General features: G+C 52.0%; 1 protein-coding gene across 1 annotated transcript; it reads right to left on the bottom strand.

Annotated features, from left to right (window-relative positions):
* Positions 1-1,568: 1,568 nt before the first annotated feature.
* On the bottom strand, positions 1,569-21,310 carry EPHB4 (EPH receptor B4). The gene is made up of 14 exons (XM_056863787.1): positions 21,244-21,310; positions 19,617-20,298; positions 16,589-16,744; positions 16,158-16,487; positions 14,565-14,689; positions 12,793-12,949; positions 11,572-11,674; positions 11,073-11,143; positions 10,749-10,862; positions 6,893-7,140; positions 3,547-3,762; positions 2,606-2,755; positions 1,999-2,192; positions 1,569-1,728 (listed from the first exon to the last, which is right to left on the bottom strand). The coding sequence occupies exons 1-14, from the start codon at positions 21,304-21,306 to the stop codon at positions 1,569-1,571; spliced, it is 2,769 nt and encodes a 922-aa protein (XP_056719765.1). The 5' UTR covers positions 21,307-21,310.
* Between the last annotated feature and the right edge of the window lie 627 nt (positions 21,311-21,937).

Genomic DNA, 21,937 nt, shown 5'->3' with positions numbered 1-21,937 from the left:
ACGGCCCGGGTTCACAGCTGGGCCATGCAGATGTCACAGTCTGGCGCCCGCGTCCTCAGAATCCCTCAAGCTCCTCTTAATCCCACACGGCCACTGCTAGGGGTCCCCCAGAATTCCAAGCTTCACTTTTGTTCTCCCATGATGTCATTGCAATGACATCGTTGGACAGTGCAGAGTTTTCTGATTGTCAAATGGTTTCGTCACCGCGAGGGTTCATGGGCTCGTTCCATCTCAGTGACCGGTCTCCCCATGGAGGTTCTCTCATTTCCGCATCATGGCACAGAGGTGGTGATGTCACTGCTGCTCCTAACGATGTCATCACACAGCTTGGCATAGATGTGACATCACCGGAAAGTCCCACTTTCATACAGGCAACACGGCCAAGTGCTGTATGATGCCAATATGGACCATTCTTTGGCATTCAAGCCATGGAGGGTGGAGGCCACTGCATTCCACACCGCCCCCCCCCCCACACTTCCTTTCTCAGGCTGACGAAAGAGCCGATTTGGTTTCAAGTAAGACTCCTCTTTTTGGGAAGTCTGCAGAGCATGGGTAATAGTCCTTCCATCATCCACAAAGGATGGAAGACAGGTTTTGAAGGCCTCTAGTGATTATCCCAAACAAATCCTCCAAACGGGGCACCCCGATGGCAAGGCAAGAAAGAGTTAAAAATCAGAAAAAAACGGAACAGTAATTCAAGAGACTCCATGATGGAAACCTCACAGCTCGACAGAGCAGCCACCCTGAACAAACAGGCTGCCCTTAAAAACATAAAGGAATGTCACCCCCCCATCCATGGACATCTCTGCGTAGCTGCCATCTTGGGAGGCCATCCCCAAGGCAGCCACCTTGGCAGCTCCAGGGGAGGAGCCGTTGCTCCTGAAGACAAGCGAAGTGCGCCGATTACACACAAGTGCATTCTGGGAAACAGGACAAAAGCGAGGGGCGCCTTCGGAATTTCCCTCTGACTATTCTGAAGAGTCGGAACACGAGGGGGGGGGGAATGATGTCAAGGCACTGAGGACCGGGGAGTTTGATTGGCCGCAGGGGTTGGGGTGGTGGAAGACTCTGCCATCTTCACTGCCCCAGAGTACCAGTTTTAAAAAAACAAGCAAAGAAAAGGAGAGAGAATTTGTTGAGGAGTCAGATGCCAATTCCTCAGTGACTATCCTGTTCCACGGGCAAAGAGGGAAAAGAAAGGGGAGCGGGGCCTGAGGCAACGGGCACCCCAAGTCACAGACCCCAGCTTCACCACCGGAACCCTGTTTGTTGGAGGGGCCCAGAGAGGCCGGTCAGACTCAGTGCACAACTGGGGTCAGTAATGTCCTGCTTTGGTGCCAACAGATGGACCAGCTTTGCTCTGGACACGCATGTTCTGGATACTGGACAAGATCTTCTTCTGGTGGCCCGCCAGCGTCACCCCGACTCGGAGCAGATCTCTATGAAGGAGAGGCCAGAACAGAGCAGAAGTCAGCGGGGGCAGCTCCCCCCTCCCCACTCAGCCACCCTGCCTCCTCGCCAGCCGTGGCGGCTCCCTTTCCCTGGTGCGTGTGCGAGTGCACGTCCACTCACTCGGTCGAGAGCTGGCTGACCAGTTCAAAGGAGGTGAAGCCGGCCGTTGCAAAGTTCTCTTCGTAGCGGCCCATCTTGATGGCCCGGAGCCAGTCGCCCACAGAGCCAAAGGAGGAATAGTGGGGCAGGCGCTGATCCAGCAGCGGGTGAGACGGCCTGAGGGGAGGGAGAGAGCGACAGAGAGTGCCAAATGGTCAAAGAGGGCAGCGAGGAGTCTGGGATACCTGGGGAGGGAGGACTGGCTCGCGTGGGAACAAGGAGGCCAAACCAAAGGGCTCTGGACACGAGCGGCTGCCGCTGGACACGGAGCAGGACCCCAGAAGGGCCCTTCCCAACCTGGTCACAGGACCTTCTGCATGCCAGGCTCACACTGAACTGCTGGCTCTGGGAGGCTGGCTTTCCAAGAGGGCGCGTGGCCTGACTCACCCTCCGTTGCCCCGCGAGACTATCTTGAGGCTGGCTGGGTTCCGGATCAGCTTATCCAAGGAGTTGACAATCTGCGCGAAGCGAGGCCGGGAATTCCGGTCCTTCTGCCAGCAATCCAGCATCAGCTGGTGCAGCGAGGTGGGGCAGTCGGTGGGGGGCGGCAGCCGGTAGTCCTGCTCGATGGCATTGATGACCTGTGGGGGCAGGGAGCCAGGCTCAGCTACTGGGGGGGGGGGAGCCGTGCCTCCCCTTTCCCTGCCAGAGGTGTGGCCAGATCTGAATTCAGACAGGGGGTGGGGAACAAGACTTCAGACAACTGGATTTGAGGGAGGGAACATCCCCCCCAGGACTGTTAGAAAGGAAAGACAAGAGAAACCATCTGCCTCTGTGAGTAGCACCAGCCACCATGGGGCAGGGGGAAGTGGATGTGGAAGAAGAAGAGGAAGAGTTGGTTTTTATATGCCGACTTTCTCTACCACTTAAGGGAGACTCAAACCAGCTTACAATCCCCTCCCCACCACAGACACCCTGTGAGGTAGGTGGGGCTGAGAGAGCTCTAACAGAGCTGTAACTTGCCCAAGGTCACCCAACTGCAGGCCTCACTCACATCCTGGTTGGACATGTCCCAGTACGGCCTCTCTCCAAATGACATCACTTCCCACATCACGATGCCATAACTCCAGACATCGCTGGCCGAGGTGAATTTGCGGAAGGCAATGGCTTCGGGGGCTGTCCATCGGATCGGGATCTTCCCGCCCTGAGGGAGAGAGGGAATTGGTCAGTGAGGCGGCAACACCACAGCACAGGACCCTGCTTGCCCCCTGACCCAAGACAAGGGAGAATTCCTCCTTCCTGCTTCACCTGCACAAATTCATTTGGGGGTTTGTCCTCCTCTCTCCACAGGGCCGGGGGTCCGGCCGCCCAGGCTTCCCACCGCTCCAGTTTCCCTTCCAATATGCTCCCCTCCTTCCCAGACACCCGAACTCTGGTTTCTCCCCCACTATGCCTCAATCCCCTTCTTCCAGTCCCAGCATCTCCGGATTTACTCACAAGACTCGATTCCCCAACCAGAGAACCTGGCGGTCCTCTCTTTGAACTCTCCATCTTTTGCCCAACTGCCCACTCTTTGGTTGCCCAAACCACCGGTGTCCAACCTTGTTGAGTCTGTGGGCATCTTTGGAATTCTGACACAGCGTGGTGGGCACAGCCACAAAACGGCTGCCCCAGCTGACCTTCAGCCCCACCATGGAGATCCTTGTGCTGTGGTGGCAGCTGCTGCCCAAGCAATGGGGATTTTTTTTTGTTTTTTTAATTGCACAGCCAATGAAGACTTGTTGGACAAAAGCCCCACCTGACTCCGGCCACTTTCTAAAAACCCTTGGCGGGCACCAGGAAACATGTCAGCATGCACCACGGCACCCACAGGTTCAGTTTTGGGGGGCCCTGGCCTAAAAGCACGGCTGAGCTGGGCACTTCAAAATTGGCGAGGCCAAAGGCATGCTGGGAGGGGAGAGGACAGGGCGAGGACGCAGCAGCCGGCCTGCGTACCAAGGTGCTGGTGTAGGTGGGGTCGGACGAGTTCTCTTCCAGGAAGCGGGAGAGGCCAAAGTCTGACACTTTACAGACCAGGTTGCTGTTGACCAGGATGTTCCGGGCTGCCAAATCCCGATGCACGTAGCTCATGTCGGAGAGGTAGCGCATCCCTGACGCGATCCCCCGCTGCATCCCCACCAGCTGGATGGGTGTGAACTGGCCGTCGTTCGACTGCAGGGAGGCAACAGAGAAGCTGGGCTGGTAATGCTTGAAGAATGGAAAGTCCAGGGGGCTGGACTGGATGGCCCTGGTGGTCCCTTCCAACTCTATGATTCTAAGAGAGCGCAAAGTAAGGGCTCCACCCTGGTAGGGAAAGAGCTGCAAACGCTACAGGGGGGGGGGAGGGATTTCGCCTGCAAGATGGGAAGGGGCTGTGGCTCACTGGAAGAGCCTCTGCTCTGCATGCAGAAAGTCCCAGGTTCAATCCCTGATATCTTCAGTTGAAAGGACCAGGCAGGGAGAGCTGCTGCCAGTCTGAGTAGTCAGCAGAATCATAGAGTTGGAAGGGACCTCCAGGGTCATCTAGTCCAACTCACTGCACAATGCAGGAAATTCACAACTACCTCCTCCCCACACCCCCAGTGACCCATACTCCATACCCAGAAGATGGCAAAAAAATCCTCCAGGATCCCTGACCAAACTAGCCTAGAGGAAATTTGCTTCCTGACCCCAAAATGGTGATCGACATTTCCCTGGGCATGTACAAAAGGGCCACGAGAGGAAAGCACTGATGCAACCCTTCCTGCCTTCCCTCTCATGACCTGCCCAAGTTCACAGAATCAGCTTCTGCTTCAAAGGAGAGCCCACCACCTCCCGAGGTAGCCTGTTTCACTGAGGAACTGCTCTAACTGCCCGAAGGTTCTTCTTCCTAATGTTTAGCTGAAAACTCCTTGGATTTAATTTCAACCCGTTGGTTCTGGTCCGACCTTCTGGGGCAACAGAAAACAACTCGGCACCCTCCTCCATATGACAGCCCTTCAAGTACTTGAAGATGGTTATCATGTCCCCTCTCAGTCTTCTCCTCTTCAGGCTAAACATTCCCAGCTCCTTCAATCTTTCCTCATAGGACTTGGTCTCCAGACCCCTCACCATTTTTCTTGCCCTCCTCTGAACAACTTCCAGGTTGTCTATATTGTTCTTAAATTGCGGTGCCCAAAACTGAACACAATACTCTAGGCGAGGTCTAACCAGTAGGGCTGTCAATTCGGTTCGGCCCGAACTGAAAATCAGCCGAATTTCCCGATTCGGTGGTTTTTAGTTCGGGAGGAACCGAACTCAAATCTGGCGGGCAACCGGGGGGGCCGAATTCAACGAGTTCGGGAGTTCGCGAATAAATTCGGCAAATTCGGCCGTCAGTAAGCAGCATAACCGTCAGTAAGCAGCATTCTCCTCCCCCGGCCAATCGGTGGGCAAGCTGGGTCTTCTTCTGGCCAATCAGTCAGGATTGAGTACTGGAGGAATCAGCTGATGTGCGGCCCGGCCAGGGAGAGAGAGAGAGAGAGAGGGCGAAATCCTCGTGTGTGTGTGTGGGGGGGTGCTTGTGCACATTTGCTCCTTTCTGTGGCTGCAGGGGGCGTATTTTTGGGGGTACAGACACAAAACTTTCAGTGGAGCTTTAGATGAAGCTTCTTAAGATACCCCCCAAGTTTTGTAAACATTGGGTCAGGGGGTCCCGAGATATGGGCTCCCCCCTTTTTCTTTCCATGGCTGCAGGGGGCGCATTTTTGGGGGTACAGACCCAAACTTTTAGTGGAGCTTCAGATGAAGCTTCTTAAGATACCCCCCAAGTTTTGTAAACATTAGGTCAGGGGGTCTCGAGATATGGGCTCTCCCCCTTTTCCCTCCCCCCTTTTTCCATTTATGTGGCTGCAGGGGGCGCTTTTTTTGGGATATAGCCCCCAAACTTTTAGCATAGCTTCAGACAGTTATTCTTAAGATACCACCCAAGTTTTGTAAAGATGGGTTCAGTGGGGGCAGAAATATCGCCTCCCCCCCTTTTCTCTTTCCGTGGCTGCAGGGGGCGCATTTTTTTGGGTGCAGATCCCAAACTTTGAGCGGAGTTTCAGACCAGTGTTCTTAAGAGACCACCCAATTTTTGTGAACATTGGGTCAGGGGGTCCCGAGATATGGGCTTTCCCCTTTCCCCTATTGGGATGAATGGATCAGCGAGCCGATCCTGTGTGCATCTTCTCCAGAGCAAAACGTCCCGTGCCTAATTGGAATCATCTTGGATTACAAGTCCTCCCCAGCCCCTCCTGAAGGAACAGAAGACAGCCACAGTAAGACCCCTTTGGGGGCTTTAATCTATAATTTTTCTCCTGTGTATGTGTGTGTGTGTGGGGGAAAGCAGAGTCTGTGTGTGTGTGGGGAGGGAGCAGTTTCTGTGGGTGGGGGGGAAGCCAAAGGGGGCTTTCGTCGGTTCTGCCTGGGGTGTGTGTTCCCCCTCGAGTCTCTCGCTCCCTGGTTTGAGGGGGGAGGTTTCAGTTGTGTGTCTTCTGGTTTTTCCCTGTTGCAAAGGTGTTGTTTTACAAGGTTGAGTTGCTTTGCAAACTGTTGTCGGGGCTGGGAGCTTTGTGCGTGAACGGCAAGCTCTGCTGAGAGATGCACATTAAGGGTGGGGGGGACCCCTTTCAGGGCCCATATCTCAGCCCCCCCTGACCCAATCTTTACAAAACTTGGGGAGTCTTTCAATAAACGTCCTTTGAAGCTCTGCTGAAAGTTTGGGACCTCTAACCCCAAAAATGCCCCCCCAAGAGCTGCGGAAAGGTGCGGTTGTGTTTTTAATGGCTTTATTCGGCCGAATTTTTTTTCTGAACTTTGAATTCCCGCCGAATTGAACAGATGCGAAGTGGGGGAGTTCGGACTTCGGCACATCCCGAATTTAAACGGGCCGAATTCGGCCGAATCTGAACTATACCGAATTTTTTTTAATTCGACAGCCCTACTAACCAGAGCAGAGTAAAGCGATACCATCACTTCAGGTGATGTTTCTGTGATGACCTTGAGGGACTGAGGGTCAGATTCGGTGTCAGGCAGCTTCATGTGTGTTCATGAGTTATGCAACAATACTCATGGGAATTCCCAAGGGGAGAATGGAAGAGGAACTAAGGACACAATGGAAAGGGGGAGGGGCGGTGCTGTGGAGCGGGTTTTTGCCTGTGAACTTTGTGCCGCATGCAGTGGATGCTTTCAGACCTCCTCAGACGCTTCTTTGGCCAAAAGAGTTCCAGCAGGCAGCGGCCTCAGGCCCGTTTCTGCAAATCCCGCCTTTTCAGCCACCGCCAAGTTGGGATTCCCGTACCCGGAGAAAAGAGTCGAGGGCCCCATTCTCCATGAACTCGGTGATGATCATGACGGGGACGCTGTTGGTGATGACGCCATCCAGGCGGATGATGTTGGGGTGATCAAACTGGCCCATGATGCTGGCCTCGCTGAGGAATTCGCGACGCTGCTTCTCCGTGTAGCCCCCTTTGAGCGTCTTGATGGCCACGTAGATCTCTTTCTTCCCGGGCACTTTCAGGAGACCGCGGCACACCTCTCCAAACTCACCTGCAAGAGACCAGCGTCAGGGACAGGAAGAAGAGCCAGACGGGTACCACAAGGGACAAAGAAGCCTTAGAGACCAACAAGATTTTGGGGGGGGGGGTGAGCTTTCGAGAGTCAAAGCTCCCTCTGCCAGAGAGCAGGTGTCTGGTGTCTGACAAAGGCAGCTTTGACTCTCAAAAGCGTAGACCCCAAAAATCTTCTTGTTCTCTATCGTGCTGCTGGACTCAAATCCAGCTCTTCCACTGCAGACCGACATGGCTACCATCTGCAACAAGGACCTAGGACACTTGAGGCCAGCTCACATTAATTAATCCTGCACTCAGGATTCTTATAACAGACTGAGGCTCAGCCAAGTTCCAACACAGGATCCCTTTCTCTACAGGAACTGTCTGCGCTTCAAGCTTAATGACTTTTAACTGACAAAACCTTCTTCCCAAGATCTCTGGGAATCACAGCTCTGTGGCAAGACAACTTCTGAGAAACTCAGCCCCGGGAAGGAAGAGCTCCCTTGGAACAGTCAGGACAGTTAAACCAGTTTGAAGATTTGCTGATAAGCCTGTAGACTGGATATGCCCCACAGGGATGGGGCCGGCTGTTCCAAAGGGAAGATTCTTCCCCATGCACCCAAGACACCCGTTTCTCTCATTTAGAAGAGGGGCAGACCAACAGCTCCCCTTCCCTCCATGGCACCTGTTTCCTCTGCATATGTGGAGGGCAACCGACAACGGCTGGCAAGGAATTAAGGGGACCCACCACAGAGGAGAGTTGAGCAACAGGCCCCACAGGATGTGACCCTCCAGAGAAAAAGATACCAGGCAAGCAGGCTGAGACACACACACACACACACAGAATCATAGAGTTGGAAGGGACTACCAGGGCCATCAAGTCCAACCCCCTGCACAATGCAGGAAATTCACAACTACCTCCCCCCTCCACACCCCTAGTGACCAGAAGATGGCCAAGATGCCCTCCCTCTCATCATCTGCCTAAGGTCACAGAATCAGCATTGTTGACAGATGGCCATCTAACCTCTTCTTTAAAACCTCCAGGGAAGGAGAGCTTACCACCTCCCGAGGAAGCCTGTTCCACTGAGGAACCGCTCTGTTAGATAATTCTTCCTAATGTCTAGACGGAAACTCTTTTGATTTAATTTCAACTCGTTGGTTCTGGTCCGACCTTCTTGTGCAACAGAAAACAACTCAGCACCCTCCTCTATATGACAGCCCTTCAAGTCCTTGAAGATGGTTAGCATATCCCCTCTCAGTCTTCTCCTCTTCAGGCTAAACATACCCAGCTCCTTCAACCTTTCCTCATAGGACTTGGTCTCCAGACCCCTCACCATCTTTGTTGCCCTCCTCTGGACACGTTCCAGCTTGTCTACCCCTTTCTTAAATTGTGGGGCCCAAAACTGAACACAGTACTCTAGCTGAGGTTTAACCAGAGCAGAGTATGGCAACACCATCACTTCGCATGATCTGGACACTATACTTCTGTTGATGCAGCCCAAGACCGCATTTGCCTTTTTAGTTACCACATCACACTGCTAACTCATGTTCAGTGTTTGGTCTACTAAGACCCCAAGATCCTTTTCACACACACTACTGCTCAAACAAGTCTCCCCATCCTATAATTATGCATTTGATTTTTCCTACCTAAATGCAGAACTTTACATTTGTCTTTGTTGAAGTGCATTTTATTAGTTCTAGCCCATTTCTCCAGCCTGTCAAGATCATCCTGCATCTTGGCTCTGTCTTCTACCGTATTTGCTACCCCTCCCAATTTAGTATCATCTGCAAATTTAATAAGCATCCCCTCTATTCCTTCATCCAAATCATTTATAAAGATGTTGAACAACACAGGGCCCAGCACAGATCCCTGAGGCACTCCACTAGTCTCTTCTCTCCAAGTGGACGAGGAACCATTAACTAGCACTCTTTGGGTACGATCTGTCAACCAGTGGCAGATTCATCTAACAATAATAGGATCTAACCCACATTTTCCCAATTTGTAAACTAGAATACTATGTGGAACCTTATCAAAAGCCTTACTGAAATCTAGATAAACTATGTCTACAGCATTCCCCTGATCCAGGGATCCCCTGACACGCACTTTTGAATTCGGTATCTGGAATATTAATACCCCAGTCTCTCCACTGGATGTGATTCTGGGTGAGCTTGAATCCTTCCTATGGAGCCATTTGCACAAACCGAACCCAACTCCCTCTGGACAGCCCTCTCGGCAACTAGCAGAACTTTGCCTTGTCTACGTCAGCTGTTGAAACACGACGCAGGGAACGAGGCCCAGAGGCCTCCCCACTGGCCTGTTGAACTAGCCGCCTGCCAAATGTGCACGGGCGATACAGGTTTTTTTTTTTACTATTATTATTTCTTTTTATACAAGTTTCAAATATATATTTCTTTTTCTACATACATTGTTTGTATAAAGTACTTTTCTCATTCCCTTCCATCCTACCCATCCCCCTCCCTAACCCCACTTCTTCTCCTTATAATTTTTAGTCTCTTAACCCCAGCCACGGGCACAAAGTCTGAATCTTCCACCGAATGTCTTTTCTTCCTTCCATTGATATCCACTCTAAATAGGTCTTCCATCTACTTGTGATTGGTGATACAGGGTTTAATTCAAAGCACTGGCCTTCACCTACAAAGCCCCTCAGGACCTTGGATTGGGCTATCTGCAGGACCCCCTGTCCTCTTCTGCCTCACGACAACATCTGTGCTAATCTGAACGGGGCCTTCTTAGGCTGCCACCCTGCAAATGGGCACGGTCACTGCCTTCTCTGTTGTGGCCCCCACCCTGTGGACTGGCCTACTTCAGGAGGTCAGGAAGGCCCCCAGGCATCTGTCACTCCGCAAACTATATAAAACAATTGTTCAGGGGGCATTTTTATAAAGGAATAAGTCTGCCTTATAATGGAATGATTCAGGAAGAAGTTTCAATAGAGGGAACATGATTGTGGGCTAAACTACCGATAGGTACTATTTGCTGCTGTATGTTTTTATCTTGCTCTCACTGCATTACATTTCTATGTATGTAATAGCATTTCTTGCTATGTTCAATACTTATGTTTTGTTTCAGATTTCTGTAATTAGTCTTATTTTTTATTAGATGCCTCATCCTATTGATTGTAGTGGCTTACATTATGTATTATGTAATCTACCTTAAGTCTCAGTGAAAGAGGCAGGGAATAAATAACATAAAAAATAAACCATCTGATATCTCTCCCCAATTTTTCATCATAACAACAGCAAGAAGAAGAAGAAGAGTTGGTTTTTATATGCCAACTTTCTCTGCCACTTAAGGAAGAATCAAACCGGTTTAACAATCACCTTCCCTTCCCCTCCCCACAACAAGACACCCTGTGAGGTAGGTGGGGCTGAGAGAGCTGTGACTAGCCCAAGGTCACCCAGCTGGCTTCGTGTGAAGGAGTGGGGAAACCAACCCAGTTCACCAGATTAGAGTCCACCACTCATGTGGAGTGGGGAATCAAACCCGATCTTCCAGATTAGAGTCCACCGCTCCAAACCACCACTTTTAACCACCACACCATGCTGGCACTTAGCGCAGAGGGTCTGGCAAGATTCCGCTCTTACCTGCACCGATGACCTCCTCAATTTTGACGTAAGAGACATCAATTTCTTTGGCGAATTCACGCACAGCTTCGTTGGGGTCCTCGTAGGTGAAAGGGTCAATGTAGACCTTGGTGCCTACAAGGGGGGGGGGAGAACAGAGCAGCCATTCAAGACAAGAAAATGAGATGGGTACCCCTAGTCCATCCGCCGCCCTGCTAACCCTGAGGGACCCTCCGGCCACATCAATGAGTTCTGCCCCCTTGCTGTCCCTACACATTTCCCTTGCTAGCCCCCCACATTCCCTTAGCTGCTTCCATCAACACCTCGTCCTCCTCCTGAACTCACCGTGCCCAATCAGGTATTGCCCAGGCTTGTCTGAGTACTCCGGCTCCCGCGACCCAGAGGAACCCTGGCGCCTGAGGAAAAGGAGGAAACAGGATGACTCCACAGCCACTGGGTCTCTTTTTAGCTCCTCTCAGTGCCCTCTTTAGCCTCGCCCACGCATTGCGTTTTTGCCCACAACACCCTCTTAGCCACACCCACATGCCAGGCAGATTCTTGACCCCACCCTAACCATCTTAGCCCCTCCCACATTTGGCAAAGCTCCTTCCCCAATGCTCCTGCTGCCGTTTTATCCTCGTCGAACTCTTCCTTACACATTTTTATCCTTGCCTCTCCTGCTTTGTCCTTTGCATTCCATGCACAGGGGGCACACCTGGGACCACCCCTGCCCTCTCAGCCCCTCCCATTCTCCCTTGGGCTCCTCCCCCCTCCGGCGCTGAGCTCGGCTACCAGGGCAGGCGGAGTTTCTCCCAGGCCCTCCACTTGGGAGGCGGCCTCTCACCGGAGGCAGACGACAGCCACCACAACCACGGCCAGGACCAGGAGAACCCCCAAGGCCACGGTGCCCACGATGAGGGCCAGCTGCTCTGTGCTGCTCTCCGACTCTGCAGGGGAGGGGGGGAAAGAGCATGGAATTATGGGCAGGGTCAGGGCTGGACCCTGCAGAGGACTGATGTCAAGGGCCAGACTGGGAGGGAACGGAAAGCAGGAGGGGCGGGAGATCAGCCATTCCTTGTCTTGGCCTTTCAAGAAGACAGTCTTCCAAATGAAGGTAATTTCAGAGGGTAACCATCCTGGCCTGCAGTAGAAAAGCTCGATTTCAGGGTAGAGGCTTTTGAGAGGCAAAGCTCCCTTCGTGAGATACAAGGAGAACTCTTCTTGTATTTGATGCAGGGAGCTCCGATTCTTGAACGCTCACACTCCAAAAATCTCGTTTATCTCTGAAGTGCTCCTGCACCTGAATCGAGCCGTCTGCTGAATGGCTTCTCTCTTCCACAAGACAAATAAGCAGAGATGTGTCTCCACTTCTTCGCTACAAGTTTTTCCTCTCTTTTAATCTGCCAGTTTGTGCCGGGACAGATTTTGCATATTCCTTTAAAGCTCAAAAGAGATGAACAAGTTGGGGACAGACAGTCAAGTCAACCCAGAGACTGTGGACAGTTTCCCACAAAATCCTTTCTCTCTACCAGCAAAAGAAAAGGAGATGCGGGAAAATTACTTTCCTCTCCTGCACCTTCAAACATTTTTGGTACATTATTTAGCAGGAAACAGAAAAAAATTTTTTTTTTTAGAATTCCATTTCACGTATCTGTTACTAAGCTTGAAATGAGGTCACACTTGTAATAAATGTATTCCTGTCTTTTAAAAAATGGCATGTTTTTGCCCTGGGTTCTTCTGGCACTCTCAAAAAAATTGAGCTTATATCAAGGATAGGCAACCTTTTTTGACCAGTGTGCCAAACAAATGTCCTGTCTATCTGTGAAGACGTCAATTGCCCACAAACCTAGGGGGAGGGAAAAGGGGTGGCTTTGCTAATGTACTGGAAGCATGAGAAATCCCAGTGACAGGACAGAGCCCAGCCTAAATGCTAAAGCCCAAAAGTTTATGGGGACATGCTAGAATCCAAAAATATGTGATGGGAAGCAGCCACACCCGAAACGGGTCCAGTGGTGCAAGGCTTGTGAATGGCTTGTATCACGCGCCCACAGGACTTCCTACTCACCGGCCCCTTGAGTCTGGAAGGCCCTCTCAGGCCCAAAACCACCATAGCCAGCCTCGGAGCGAGCACGGACCTGAACACCATACATAGCCCCCCGACGCAAGCCGGTCAAAGTCACTCGGTTCTCAGAGGTCTTCACAAACATGGGGCCCCCGACACCCTGGAGGAGGAGGAGAGAGGGTCACAGTCTGCTTCCATTCACCACCCCAAGGAAAAAAGCCAAGAATCACACTTGTCCCCATTCCCTTTTCTACACGAATCCAAAGGAGCCCTTTGGTGCATCTGCAGAACTGGCCCTGAATGGCAACAGCCCAGCCTAGCCTTCTGCCTCTGAGAACATCCTTCCTCCTTAAACTTGGGGAGTCTGCAGGGCGCGGTGGTGGGGGGCCTGTTTATCAAAGTCCCCCACTGTATGCTTTGTGCTCTGGGTCTTCTTATTTGGCTTGAAAGCCAGGCCACCGCAGCAGCGCCTCCAGGTAGCACATCTGTTGCTAGAATGTGCCGCTTTTGCTGGCCAAAGGTAAGGCACAGAACGTGTTTCTTCTGGTTCTACATTCACTATCATTTTAGAGTTCTAGAACAAAACCCTAACCCCGCATCAACAATTCCTTTTACCACCTGCCTCAGAGTTCCATGCAAGATCATGGTCTGCTAATCAATTTACCAACCTCTGGTGCGTGTGTGTAAAATGCTGTCAAGTCACAGCTGACTTATGATGACCCCGTAGGTAGGGTTTTCAAGGCAAGAGACATTCAGAGGTGGTTGGCCATTGCCTGCCTCTGCACAGCAACCCTGGATTTCCTTGGGGGTCTCCCGTCCAAGTACTAAGCGAGGCCGACCCTGCTTAGCTTCTGATATTTGACAAGATCCGGCTAGGCTGGGCCATCCAGGTCAGGGTAAATCTGTTTTAGTTAATCCCAATTAATTAATCGAGAATAATTACCATCACCATGACTGGTTCCAATCTGAAAGCTAAAAGTGGAATTTAGATGCTATGTTGGCCAAGGCAAAAGCACTCTGCTGGGGGTCTTTGAGCTCACATGGTGCTTGAGTTGCTACCTGTGCAAAACAGCCACTGTGTGCATGGAAAATCCCACAGGAAAGTTTTGCCTCATCCCACATCACACTTCAGTCAGACCTCCACAAGTGACTCTGAAACTCAGAATCCCTGGAGGGCAAAGCCAAGAGTTTCCTTTAGCCAAATGGAAGCAGCACCCCAGATTATTTCAGAGGAACACAAAAACAGCCTTGTGACATTTAGAGCAAGGCAGATTTCATGTGGCAGGAAGTTCCACGGGTGAAAGCCCACTTGGTCAGGTGCAGAAGACGAGCAGGTGCCTTCCTCTGCCCCTCCTGCTTTGACTGACATTTGAATTGTGCATTCAGTTGTTCTTGACAGCACTGCAGTTTTCCAATAACGTGAGTCATTTCACCCTCACCTCAAGGGCAGCCAACAAAGCTTTCAAACAAATAAATAATGCCCACAGCGGCTGGCTTTTGACCCCTCTGCTGTAACCATTCTGTCCTGCCACCCCCCTTGCAGTGTATATTATCTGCCCATGGAGGGTAACGAGAAGTGAGTTCAAGCTCACAAGCCACAATGAATGGCTCTGCTTTCAAGGTGCCCCCAGACTCCACCTTGTTTCCATGAGGACTAGAAACCACATTCTCCAGCGGGTCCCAGTCCAGCCATTTACCAGTCAGGCTACCAGTACAGAGGGGGAGAAGAAAAGCTGCTGAAGGGGAGCAGGAGGCCGCTGCCCCCTTTCACTCACCTTCTCGTAATACTTGACTTCGTAATCCAAGATGTTTCCCGTTGGGGGTGGGACGGAGGGCCAAGCCAGGGTCATCCCGGTAGGTGTGACGGCTGTCGGCTGGATCTCAGAAACAGGCTGGGGGACTGGGAAGAGAAGGACAGACGGGTGAACCCCAGTCCGGCTGCTGGGACTTATGCAGTCACCTCCTCTGTGTAAAAAACATCTCCCAAAAAGATTGTGGGCCACTCCCAGAACTGAGAAGAGCTGAAATGGGCCAGGCGCCCCGGCTCCTCTGGAGCAGGTGGAACTGCTGCCCCTGATCCATCCACCACAAGGCTCTTGTCGTCTGTTTATTTATTAAAAGATTTGTATCCTGCCTTTCCTTGTGGCTCAAGGCAACTTGCAAAATGTTCTCATTGCCAGAAGGTGATAGCTTGGTAACGCTGATGGACACATGAAGCTGCCTTAGGCAGTCTCTCCTCTGCCTGGATGCAGCATTCAGCCTAGAGCTCTCCAGGCCTTTCCCGGAACTTGTGACTTGAAATCCTTTCGCTGGGGGGATTGGGGAGTGAAGCCGGGCCCTTCAGCAGGCATCGCTGGGCTCTGCTGTGAAGCCACAGCGCCAGCTCTAAGTGAACACAGCCTCATTGTTTGTGGAATCTAACCAAGTATGGTATGCCTATGAACACACGTGAACCTGCCTTATACTGAACCAGACCACCGGTCCATGGATGCCAGTACAGTCTAGTCAGACCGGCAGCAGCTCTCCAGGGTCTCAGGCAGAAGTCTTTCACATCACCTCCTGCCTGGTCCTTTTGACTGGAGATGCTGGGGATTGAACCGGGACCTTCTGCATGCCAAACAGATGCTCTGTCACTGAACTACAGCCCCTCCCTAATTGTTCCAGCTGCTCCAGAGGAGCCAGGATGCCTGGCCAATTTGAGCTCTTCTCAGTCATGAGAATGGAAAACAGTGGTCTTTTGCATTAGATTTCACTGGGTGTTTATTATCTTCCTGCTCCTTAGAAGGGGCCCTATTTGGGCTTTTCTCCTTTTGAGAGAGAGATTGTTGATTTCTAAAGAAGAGGGTTTTTGGGCTTTCCCAGCAGCCCTGAGAAAGGAGGAGCCACAGTCACCCAAGGAGACAACAGTTATCTGTGCATGCTCTGGGGCACATTCTTTCCCGAAATTCCAGGATTGAGTGCTGGCACTAAAAATTAGATTCAGAAGAGGGGGGGGGACTGAGCTCCATCCTCCCCCCACACTGCCCCTCCCCAGTGAGCACACTTTATCTTGGATTGCTGCCTCCTCCTACTTTGACCAAACTAAGCTGCTAAAACCCAAGGACGTGGCCAGATTTCGTGGTTCAGACAGCCAGTTCCCCCAAACGGCTCCCGGCTGAGCCACAGTTCAGCCCAGGTATTATTTCAGGCCATCATATTTTTTCCCCACTTTCCTCACAACAACCTTGTGAAGTAGAACAGTGCAAGGGAGTGATCGGCCAAAGTTTATCCAGTGACCTCCATGGCAGAGTAGCAATTTGAACACAGCCCTGCCCAACACAGTCCTAGCCCAACACCAACTGGGCTCTCTACTTTAAGGCCCAACTTACCATCTTTATTGGTAGTAATGTTGATGGATTCAACCTGGGGCGGGTTGTGGCTCATGTCAGAGACGCCGTTGACTGCCTGGATCTGGAAGGAGTATGTGATGTATGGCTGAAGCCCCTCTATGGTGACCGTGCGGTCCACCAGCCCCCTAGCTCTGGGGGCATAAACCAGGCGGGTGCAGAGACGACAAGACTGCCTTTCCAGGCACTCCGAGCAGATGATGTTGTAAGCCACGTCATCTCGGCCGCCGTTCTCCAAGGGTTCGCTCCACTCCAGCACGGCCACCGAGCCGTTGATCTTGGCCTCGATGCTGCGGGGTGCCGATGGTGTGGCTGAGCCAAGGAGAGAGGCAGAGGTCACGCCTGGCAGTCCTGCCCACTGCAACCCCCCAGACCTCCCACGTTCCCAGTCTTGGTCGCAAGGGCTCACTCACTCGTGCACTGCTTCGTGGGAGGATCGTCTGGGGTCCGGAAGAATCCGATGCGGCAGGAACATTCGCTCGAGCCAGGCAGCTGCGAGTTACTGTAGGACGGGCACGGCAAGCAAGACCCCTCGCCCTGCAAGGCCTTGAACGACCCGGGGGCACAGGCTGTACGTGGGGGGGGGAGACACAGAGAACATCTTGGATGGCTGGTGCGGACACCTCCTTCTCTAAGACCAGCCTTCCCTGACAACCACAGGGGTCAGCAGAGGGCATCCTTGAGGTAAAACCAGCCCCTGAAGGATGTGTCTAGAGTGCCCTCGCTTCCAGTGGAAATGAAAAGTGAATCAGGAACAAGAGGACAGACTCCCCCTTTCGAGGGGAGCACATATACCCCCCGCCCCAAAATGAGTGATCCTCTCCATTAAGACTTCCCAAGTTCCACCCCCTGGGTCTGTCAGAAGAGTGAAGTTCCCTGCCTCTCTACCAAGGAAACGGAAGAGTGCCTTCCCCCCGCATCTCTGGGGTTGGTTCTCTTTGTAAGCGGGGGGGGGGGCAGGGGAAATGAAGGACAGATTTCTCTGCAGAGAGGGCATGTGGAGAGAGATGAGGCCGAGCAGCAGGAACCCCGCCCCCAACTATCACCTCACACACACCCAGTTGAAGTTCTGCCTGTCCTCCATGGAGATAATGTCAGAGGGAGGGCCCTTTTGGTCTGCAGTAGAACAGCCAGATTTGGGTCCAGGAGCACTGGATGGACCAGCAAGATTTTCAGGGCATGAGCTTTCTAGAGTCAAAGCCCCCCAAGTCAGTTAGGGAGTTATTCTCCCTTGTCATATTTATTATTTATTATTTCAACTTCTACCCTGCTCTCCCCGGCCAAGGGAGAGCTCTGACTCTTGAAAGCTCATACCCTGAAAATCTTTTTGGTCTCTACGGTGCTCCTGGACTCGAACCCAGCCCTTCTGCTTGTCCTTTGTTTGGATAAGACACAGACAAAAACTTCAGTCATCACTTGGAGGGCTCGGTCCTCCCCCAAATGCTTTTACAACAAAGGCATGCCAGAGTAAATAAGGGGGGGTCACCACAGAGTGCCCCCTCCCGCCCCAGCGATGGCCAGTAAAGGCCCCCCAACCTCCCTCCCAGTGCAAGGGGCCTTGTTTAAAGATGTTTCCCCCCCCCCGATCTGCCTGCTCTCCAACTACCCTTGACCCCCAAATGTCTGGCATTCCTCTGGCTCCCAAGCCAGGAGCAGCCAGCCGGGAGTTCAAAGCCCCCCTCTCCCAACCGCTGCCTGTCCGGAGAAGAGACAAGGGCAGAGACAGAGAGCAGCTGCAGGGTCCCCCCGGGAGGGGGGGCTGCCTGGAAAACAAGCTGCTCTGGAAGCTGTAACCCCACCCTTGCCTATGGAGTGGGAGTCTGGGGGAGGGGCTTGGTGGGCCAGCCAGCAGGCAGGCCTGAGGGTCACAAAACGTTAACCCGCTTCCTGCCCCTTTCTTCCACTCTACCCATCAGACGCAGGATTCTTGGCTCCCCAAAGCTTTGCTGTCCTCCCCTCCCAAGAGGATGGCCATCCTCCCCCACAAGCCCAGGAGTCCTGCCCCCTCCGCTCCCGAGACCTGGAAGACAAAACCGGGGGTGGGGGTTCAGCTACCAAACCTGTCCCTCTAATTGCGCTTGAACCCAGGAGTTCTGGCTTTGTGACCTCTCCTCCCCGCCAGGGAAACTGCGTTTCGCAAACCTCATTCCACCACCCCCAACCAGTGACTCCCCAAGGAAAAAACGCAGGGAGGAATACTGTTCCCCGGGTTTCCCAAAAAATCTTCTGGTTTCCTCCCATAAGAAACTTTCTCAGGGAAGTATTGGCAATAACTTGGAAACAAACGCAAATTCCTGATATAGAAGAATGGAAAGATAAAATGCTTGAATATGCTAATATGACCAGAATGACCTTTATGGCAAATCCTATTTTCCATGAAACCATAGAACAGTTCAATGAGAAATGGGAACCATTTTATACTTATCTGTTAACAGATTATTATTATAACACAAAAAGCTAGAAAAAATATTTAGACAAACATATGTGACTTACATAAAGTCCAGTTAGAATGATTTATTTGGTTGATTTCTATGATGAATTGTTTTTTTTAAGAAATGCTAATCATTTAATATATATAGGATGATAAAATGATCAACATATATATCTTAAGAAGTATAAACATTTATTTAGTTAAACATAAACATATTGGACTGTTACATTTGCTTGTTAAATAATTCTTCAAATACGACTCAGTTTATATACTTATATATTGGGAAAAATGCTTTTTCTATATTGGATTATCTCCTTTCCCTCCTTCCCTTTTTTTTCTTCCGTATCCCCTCATTGGTCAGCCCTGGTTAGTATTTGGATGGGAGACCACCAAGGAATACCAGGGTTGCTGTGCAAAGGAAGGCACTGTCAAACCACCTCTGATAGTCTCTTACCATGAAAACCCCAAAAGGGGTCGCCGTAAGTCGGCTGCGACTTGACGGCACTTTACACACACACACATCCCCTCATTAAAATAAAAAAAAAACTCAAAGAAGAAGAAAGAAACTTTCTCAGCTGGATTCGAGTCCCGTTGCAACTTAGAGACCAACAAGATTGGTTTTTTTTTTTTCTTTCAAAGCTCCCCTTGGTGGAGTCTCAAAAGCTCCTGCCCCAAAACTGTCCTTGGGCCCCTAAGAACAGCTCCTGGACTCGAGTGGAGCTGATCAACTGCAGACCAACAAGGCCAGCCTCAGAAACCATCTCCAAGTTTCTCTGCTCTCCTGCGCCTGATTCCACCTATTAGACATCAGAGCCCTCCCCAGAAACCGTTGCTCCTGACTCCCAATCTAAACCTGAACTATTCCAAAAGGATCCAAGGATCGAAACCTCCAGTTGCCCCGAAGGAGCCTCTCAGCGCTACACCAGGCCCAGAACACTCAGTAGGTCTGCCCCCCCTACCCAAGGATTTGGTGCCCTGCTCCGCCCTCCCCAGATCTGCTCTCTTCTCACCTCTGCACTTGGTGTTCTCCTCGGAGGTCTCGTAGCCGGCTGTGCAGGAGCAGTCGGTGATGGTTTGCTCGGCCCACTGCCCGTCCTCCCGGCAGTACATGCTGAGGGGCCGGGCGCTGGTCTTGACGGCGTTGGCCACGCACTGACCCGCGACGGGCATGACCAGCTCCCTGGGCACCGTCTCTTGGAAGACGGTGAAGTTGACGGTGACGGAAGGGCATTTCTTGTAGAAGAGGCGGACCGAGAGGAGCGCCATGCAGGCCCCTTGGTCTTGGAAAGCCAAGTAGAACCCCGCCTTGGAGAGGGGCCCGATTCTGAGCGTCTTCACATTCACTTTCCCGGAGGCCTCCATCCCGGCCCGCTTCCTGGTGAGGTGCTCGGCCGCCACCGTGTCCACCTTGACGTAGGGGTTCTCCATCCATGCGGGGAAAGTGTCCGTGGCCACGTCGGCATCAGCTTCGTAAAAGAAGACGTTGAACGTCTCCTTGCACGAGCGAGTGACCCGCGGGATGGAGAAGCACTCCACCACCGTGAAGCGGAGCTCTGCGTAGACGTGGGTGGCGCCCGAGCGGGGGACGAAGGTGGTCCGCAGCCAGTTGTTCTGGTTGGGCCGGTGGACGGCACACACCTCAAAGGTGCGGACGCTGTTTTGCTCCTCGTCCATCCCACTCAGCTCTTCCCACTGGCAGGGGCAAGAGGGAGAGCATTTGTCATCACTAGAGGCAGAATGCACAGAAAGAAAGTGCCACTTGTTTCTCAACCCTGCCTAATTTGCCGAAAGAGAAGAGAGGCACAGGAGGAGTGGTCCTGGTTTGCCGGATCGGGCCAAACGCCTGCTCAGTCCGACATTCTAACAAAACAACCATCCTGCAAGTCGGGCATGAGGTCAAAAGCCTGTAGCAGCTGCGTTCCCCAAGAACTGACACTCTGAGGTATACTGCCTCTTAATATGGCAGTTCCATTGAGCTATCATGCCTAGTAGCTAGCGCTGCACTTATCTCTGCCTCTGCAAACTGCAGTTTGGCTCTCCACCAGAAAGGGCACGGGAACCACGTCCAGAAGACTGACCCGGAGCCGAGAGGGAGATCCGTCCTGCCCTTTGTGCTCCACAGAGTCTGGTCTGAATTTCTCCCTACACAAGTTACACTCGTTGGCTGGTTTCTGAAATGGGGGTTGGGGTGGTGAAGAAGTCTGCCAGGAGCCAGTGGCCTCCCCTTCCCTGGGAAACATGCCCTGAAAGGCAATCTGTGGGGAATGGGTGACACTGAATGCTGTATGGAGGGACAACGTCCTACACATGCCCAGAGGCATTCTTGCCTTCATTATAAACTTTATCGTCTCCTGCAATTTAAAAAAAAAGGGGGGATTTGGAAGGCACTCCTTTCCTCCTCTCTTCCCTGAAACGAGACTGGCTGGTCTTTCTGGGTTCCCTGTCTTCTTCTCTCCGGATATAGCCAGACACTTATCTCCCGTCACAGGAAAACCGTTCCATTTCAGCCTCTGATTCTCCCTGCCCAAAAATCTCAGGAAATGTGGGCTTTTACCCTTCGAGATGCCCCAAAGGGAGGCAACAGAACGAGTCACCATCCAAGGCAGCCCCTCCCCATGAGACCACCTGCCCCCTCACCTGGCCGTCCACAGGTGGGAACGTGGTCCACTGCAAATCAGCCGTCTCGAGTTTGGTGTTCATGAGGCTCTCTGAAAGACAGACACGGCAGGCCCGGGGCTGTCAGGAGATCAGGGCGAGAAAGCCCTTTGGACAGCCCCAGGCTGAAGCAGAGGGAAGCACGGGAGGGTAGTGACGGGGGTGGGGGGGGGAGAGAGGTTTTGGGAGTGAGGCCCAGGGCAGGAGGGATTAAAACCAAACAATTCTCTCCCCCCTCCCAAGAAAAGCTTTTACAATAGATTTTTAAAATTGGAATAAAACTCCTAAATTCAATTATATGAATGGTCCCCTGGTTTAGGTTGTCAGGGACACCCATTAAGCTGCCTTCTGATGAATCAGACCCTTGTTCTATCAAGGTCAGTATTGTCTACTCTGTCTGGCAGCAGTTCTCATTGCCTATTGTAATGTCAGATCTTTTTTTAACTGGAGATGCCAGGAATTGAACCTGTGACTTTCTGCAAGAAAAACAGAGGCTCTACCACTCAGATACAGCCCCCTTCCTAAAGGAACCCTTGAGTCAGGACCTTGGTCCATCAAAGGCAGTCTTGTCTACTCAGACCGGCAGCAGCTTTCCAGGGTCTCAGGCAGAAAAGGGTCTTTCTCATCACCTACTTGCCTGGTCCCTTTAACTGGAGATGCCGGGGATTGAACCTGG

The sequence above is a fragment of the Euleptes europaea genome, chromosome 18 (genome assembly GCF_029931775.1).
Source record: "Euleptes europaea isolate rEulEur1 chromosome 18, rEulEur1.hap1, whole genome shotgun sequence".
NCBI lineage: Eukaryota > Metazoa > Chordata > Lepidosauria > Squamata > Sphaerodactylidae > Euleptes > Euleptes europaea.
This window is presented reverse-complemented; position numbering and strand designations above follow the sequence as displayed.

Excerpts from the sequence above, each read along its gene's own strand:
- EPHB4 (XM_056863787.1), bottom strand. The coding sequence starts at position 21,306 with ATGAACACCAAACTCGAGACGGCTGATTTGCAGTGGACCACGTTCCCA. Across the intron at positions 16,745-19,616 it reads GGAGAACACCAAGTGCAGAG|CCTGTGCCCCCGGGTCGTTC; the intron begins GTGAGAAGAGAG and ends CCCCACGTACAG. Across the intron at positions 3,763-6,892 it reads CCCTCGACTCTTTTCTCCGG|TCGAACGACGGCCAGTTCAC; the intron begins GTACGGGAATCC and ends GCCTCCCTGCAG.